Raw genomic sequence first — 6224 nt, forward strand, 5'->3', positions numbered from 1 at the left:
CCTGCTACTTTTTTTTTCCAACTTTGACATCAACTTTTACTCCTTCTGCCATTCTTCCTTCGGTCATATCAACTACTGCTTGGATTTTGAAAACTGTAGCAACGATTATACCCTTTTGTTTTTCCTCCTTTCCCTCTAATGCTTCAATTTATAGAGAATCAAGCTTTTCATCGATGAAGTTTTTTTAAATTTTTCCACACAATATAAGATGTAATATACAATGACAAATAAACATCATAACATGCACCGAATTAATATTTTTCCTATCTTGCAGCGGTTGAACTTGCTTTCTCACAAGCCATGCTTGAAGGTTAAAAATGACAACTCGATTACTCAAGATTTCTCAAAAAAAACGATGGACTGTGATCAAACTAATAATCCTATCTTTATTTATAAGTGAACTAATATCCCCTATTTTGGTTCTCTAATCGATGACCCTATATTCACTTTTTCAATCTTCCCAATATCTCAGTGTTACTTTCTTTCACTAATAATAACTATTACTCCCTTTGTTTTTTTTAAGTGTCTATTTTTGACTTTTTACACATATAAAAAAAATTAATCATTATTATTACTTTTTCAACTAGAATTCTCTTTTTATCTATAATATCCTTAACTATTTATTACATTTTTTTATTTTTTTTTCTCTCTGTAATAATTATCTGAGGATAATTTTGACAAAATATAATTAATACTACATTGAATTTTGTAAATGACAATTAAAAAAAAACCTAAAAAAAAAACTTAAAAAGAAACTGAGAGAGTAATTACATATTTAAATATATATTATTTTATATTAAATTTCAGTTTTTTTCTTTAATTTAATCTTGAATTATTCTTCATATTTAAACACCATTAACTTTTATTTAACATATTTCCATTTTCTTAATATTTCACTTTATCACATTTATTTTATTTTCAAACAATTCTCAAACTTTATACACCCTATGATATTTTACTATTTTTTGTCATTTTTAAAATAAAAAAAAATCATTTTCACAATTTTACCTAATCCATCGGTACCCGTGCGAGCTCAGGTATCCCACTAATTTTTTATAAAACAGAATACACAATACGATTACAAAATTATAAGCTTATATAAATATTTGATAAATTTAATATACCACAAATAATTTTAAAAAAAAAAGTGATTTCCTCAAGAAAATTTTGTCTAGACGAGTGTAATATTAAATTTAAATTAACACACGAATCCAACATGATTAATCTAATAGTTGTGAAGGGACATAAAAATGTCTTAGTGTGTTAGATGGACTGAAAGAGTAAAGTGATAATGATGGTAATAATTTCACCTCATCAATAACATAAAAACCAATGATATTAATATTGCTAGTTTTTTCAAAAATAAAATAAAATATATATATATATATATATATATATATATATTATATATATATAATATATATAATATATATATATATATATATATATATAATATATATATATATATATATATATATATATATATATATATATATATATATATATATATATATATATATATATATATATATATATATATATATATATATATATATATATATATATGTATATAGTCTTCCTTGTTTACAAAAATTGTTGTACAAAAACTTTGTGATATTTGAGAAACTTTTCATGCTCTCTAATAAATTTATTTGTAATGTAGTATTCTCTTTTTTACCAATCTTATTAAAACTTTTGAAATGAAAAGAATGAAATATTTTTGTTTTGGAAATAGTTAAAGTAAAAATGAGACTTTCTGATAGATTTATATTATTTATATCATACTTTTTTGATATAAAGTACTATTTATTGAATTTTTATCAAAATATTTTTGGCTTTTATTTCCTTTCTAAAATAACCAGAATCCTTTTAATATTTTTAGTAAAATTATGCCAATAAGTGTCTAAGTGCATTGGTTAAGTCAATTTTTAAAAAAAATTGAACGTATTATTTTCTCACAATTTTTTATTTTTTATTTATTTGATTAACCTACTCTTAAGAATTTCGATGTTTTTTTTTAAAAAAACAATAAGCTAATTTAGTTAATTAATTTCAAAGGTAACAGAGCCAAATTTTATTTAAGTTAATATTATAAAAATAGTTTAAATAAGGTATAACAAATTCACTACTTATATTCATGAACAAAGCCTAAATATAAATAGTCTCTATATATAGTGTTAAAATATTACAAGAATTTACATGCCACCTCCTAATTTTTTTAAAGGTAAAAAATAAAAAATAAAAACTTTATTCTTAAGGAATATCAAAATTCTAAATTTATTTATTTCAAAAAAGTTTAAAAATGTAAAAAATCTGCATTCTTAAGGAAAATCAAAATTCCAATTTTTTTATTTAGAAAAGTAAAAAATAAATAAAAGTAAATTAATGAAAATCAACATTTATATAGAAGGAAGATCAATTTAATTTATTAAAGAATAAAAAACCTTAGGTAGTATAATTATAAGTATAAACAATTGAAGCCATATAATCCTAGCCAAATGATGATCTCCAACAAGTTCAAGATATTGAGATTTTTGGCACTCTCTATACTACACATTCTTCTGATTCATATTGCAAATGGAAAAGTTCACCATCACAAATTTGTGGTAAGTGTTTTTTTTTTTTTTTAATTTCTCTCATTAATTAATGATGGTAGCAATGACCAATGTTTGTGTTTTTGTGCAGGTAAAATCTTCATCTTTCAGAAGACTATGTAGTACCAAGAACATTTTAACAGTAAATGGACAATTTCCTGGTCCAACATTGAAAGCCCATAGAGGAGACAAGCTTATAGTTAAGATTTATAATCAAGCAAATTATAACATTACAATACATTGGTATGTGGTTTCAAACATTAGTAATTTTCACATGTTTTTTTTTTTAATTTACTATAGTTTAAACATTTATAAAAAAACAAAAGAACGAGTAAAACTTGCATATTTTTAAGGCATAATTTGCATAAGATTGTTAGTTATGGTTCAACTCTGACAAAATAAATAAGAATTTTATTCAGCTATGACTTATAAAATGATAGATCTATTCTGAAATTTTATTTATCTACAATTTTATTTAAAAAATCTGAGTCACTCTGCATATGTTTAGATATCAGTCTAAATTTCTATTCGCGTGTTTTAAGACACTATGTGAAAAAGAGAAGCTACAAAGGGTGATTTGTGGTCAGAGACATGTTTGTTGGTTTCCACAGCAGAAACAAACATGTCATTTGTATTTTATCCTATGAGCACGGACATCTAAAACACGATATCGATATTGATGTGTCGACACCGATAATAATTTGAAAAAATAAATAAAATAAATATAATTATAAGTGTTGGTGTCAATTTCAGACACCTGCAATGACACATACACACATTTTCAGAGATTTCGGTGCTACAAAACTTGTAGGTCATCTTGCACACCCTCGCATTCGGCCCTCAACTTGACCCATACCCATGTGATTGATTGGAAGAGTTTTTGGTTGCAGGCATGGAGCAAGACAGGTTAGGAATCCATGGTCAGATGGACCTGAATACGTAACACAATGTCCAATTAAACCAGGAAATGTATTCAAACAAATCATACATTTGACAACAGAAGAAGGAACAATTTGGTGGCATGCACATAATGGTTGGGCAAGAGCCACAGTTCATGGAGCTCTCATCATTCAGCCCAAACCAGGACACACTTATCCATTTCCTAAACCTCATGCTGAGTTTCCAATTATACTAGGTACAAAACCTACATCAACTTTACATATAATTTTGTTCTTAGTTCTATTCCTCTATTGAAATTTTCATCATTTTGAAGGTGAGTGGTGGAAGGAACAAGTTATGGAAATTCCAAATGTTGCAAACAAAACCGGTGGAGAACCAATTATATCAAATGCATATACCATTAATGGTCAACCTGGTTACCTATATCCCTGCTCTAAAAAAGGTACACTCCCCTCCTTTGTTTTTGTTTTATGTTTATTTTGTCGATAACCATCAGAAACTCACTCACAGAACCGCGATGTTCAGGGTTTGAATTTGTGTTTAGCCTAATAATATCGGTATTTGCAACTTGAACTATTCTCTTGTGATCTTGATAGATACTTTCAAGATGAATGTGGTCTATGGAAAAACATATCTTCTTAGAGTAATCAACGCGGTAATGGATGAAGAACTTTTCTTCGCGATTGCGAACCACAAATTGACAGTAGTTGGCAAAGATGGACTATACTTAAAACCAATCGAAACGGATTACATAATGATCACACCAGGCCAATCCATGGACATTCTCTTAGAAGCAAATCAACTCCCCGGTCGATATTTCATGGCTGCAAGAGCATATTCAAGTGCTTTCGGTGCTGGTTTCGATAACACAACTACAACAGCTTTTCTCATATATAGTGATTCTCATTCTCGCCGTGACAGAAAAACTCCATCTCTTCCTAATCTTCCTCCTTACAACAAAACAGAAGCATCAACAAGCTTCACAAAGAAATTCAGAAGCCTAGCAACAAAAACTCATCCAATAAACGTCCCCACAAAAATCGACACACATCTATTATTCACTATATCTGTTAATTTGCTCAACTGTACTCACGATAAGCCCTGCACGGGTCCGTTCGGCAAGAGATTCGCGGCTAGTGTGAACAACATCAGTCTAGTGCATCCAGATATTGATTTTCTAAGTGCATATTACTATGGCATCCCGAATATATTCGAAATGGATTTTCCTAAAAAACCGAAAAGGGAGTTCAATTACACAAGTGATAAATTGCCGGAATATTTTCTGAGTACAGCATTTGGTAGAAAAGTGTTGGTTTTGGAGTATGATGCAAGTGTTGAACTTATATTGCAAGGGACTAATGTGCTAGCAAGTGATAATCACCCTGTTCATTTGCATGGATATAGTTTCTATGTGGTTGGTTGGGGTTTTGGGAATTTTGATCCTAAAAATGATCCTAAAAACTATAATCTTATTGATCCACCAGAAGAAACTACAGTTGGAGTACCAAATAATGGTTGGGTTGCTATCAGATTCAAGGCTGATAATCCAGGTAATTTTTTTAAATTTTTTTCGAGTCCGCAAACGAAGTTATAATATTAATAATCATAAGAAATTCACTTACACAACAATTATGATATTCTGAGTTTGAATTCGAGACAATATGTAGAGACTAACAATATCAATATTTATCGGTTAATTATGTCTTACAGACACACTTATTTATATTTTAGTAGTTTTTTTTTTAATTTAAGAAATTGTGAATTTGATTTGATTATGGTTAGGTATGTGGTTGCTGCATTGTCACATAGAGAGACATGCTACATGGGGAATGAGTATGGTGTTTCTAGTGAAAGATGGTCCTAATCCTAAAACACAAATGCTTCCACCTCCTAAGGATTTACCTAAATGTTAAGATTTATCATGGTAATACTCTTTATTTATGTATCGAAGGAATAATGTTTAGCATCAAAAAAGAATAATAATGTAGAATTGTTATTGTATTTTGATTCACAAGTGTTAGTGTATAATAAAATTTTGTAGTATGTGTTCTTCTAATATCCTAATAAAAGTATTTTAGGGTAATCAATCAAATTAATTTTTATCTCCTAATGTTTTTATATTGGTTTTGGAGAGTGTTCATATTTTAAAATGGTCTCTGGTTTTGTCAAATATTATTCATATTTATCTTTTTTAGAATTAAAAAAAATATATAAAAATCAAATTGATACTAAGTGATTAAATACATAGACCAACTTGACACTTTTAAATAACTTTTGAAATAATCTAGTCATAAATCAATTTTAGTTTGATTTGTAAAGTCAAAGATTAATATGATGGTTTATTCAAATATTTTGTTAAATTTATATTTATAATTAAATTTTATCCTTTAGTTTTTTGAGACAACCAATTATTAAAGTATAGTTAACAAAATTTTCAAAAATTGAAGAAACCAGGGGAATAGAGATGTCTTATGATTTGTTAAAATTAACAAGGAAAAAAAAGTCGAAATGGGCTATGGATTCCAAAATCTTGAGTTTGGGCTTAGTTCTTGAGCAAACTTAAAATTTATTCTGAATTTCTTATCTCATCCGATGGAGTAGAAAAACATCTTATAAAAATTTGAAAATGTCCTTCAAATTACAGAGAGACATCTCATACATACACAACTCATTTATTTTTGAATCACACCTCAACCATATGACTTAATTTATTCTGAAATGTATTTTCAG

General features: G+C 27.6%; 1 protein-coding gene across 1 annotated transcript; it reads left to right on the forward strand.

Annotated features, from left to right (window-relative positions):
• Window positions 1–2475: 2475 nt before the first annotated feature.
• On the forward strand, window positions 2476–5614 carry LOC127115920 (laccase-14). Its single transcript, XM_051047335.1, has 6 exons — window positions 2476–2606; window positions 2686–2837; window positions 3485–3729; window positions 3808–3936; window positions 4091–5044; window positions 5277–5614. The coding sequence occupies exons 1-6, from the start codon at window positions 2499–2501 to the stop codon at window positions 5405–5407; spliced, it is 1719 nt and encodes a 572-aa protein (XP_050903292.1). The 5' UTR covers window positions 2476–2498; the 3' UTR covers window positions 5408–5614.
• The last annotated feature ends 610 nt before the right edge of the window (window positions 5615–6224 follow it).

This window comes from Lathyrus oleraceus, chromosome 1 (genome assembly GCF_024323335.1).
Source record: "Lathyrus oleraceus cultivar Zhongwan6 chromosome 1, CAAS_Psat_ZW6_1.0, whole genome shotgun sequence".
NCBI lineage: Eukaryota > Viridiplantae > Streptophyta > Magnoliopsida > Fabales > Fabaceae > Lathyrus > Lathyrus oleraceus.

Coding starts and splice junctions, on each gene's coding strand:
- LOC127115920 (XM_051047335.1), top strand. CDS start 2,499: ATGATGATCTCCAACAAGTTCAAGATATTGAGATTTTTGGCACTCTCT. Junction 2,607..2,685: donor TTCACCATCACAAATTTGTG/GTAAGTGTTTTT, acceptor GTTTTTGTGCAG/GTAAAATCTTCATCTTTCAG. Junction 3,937..4,090: donor ATATCCCTGCTCTAAAAAAG/GTACACTCCCCT, acceptor TGATCTTGATAG/ATACTTTCAAGATGAATGTG.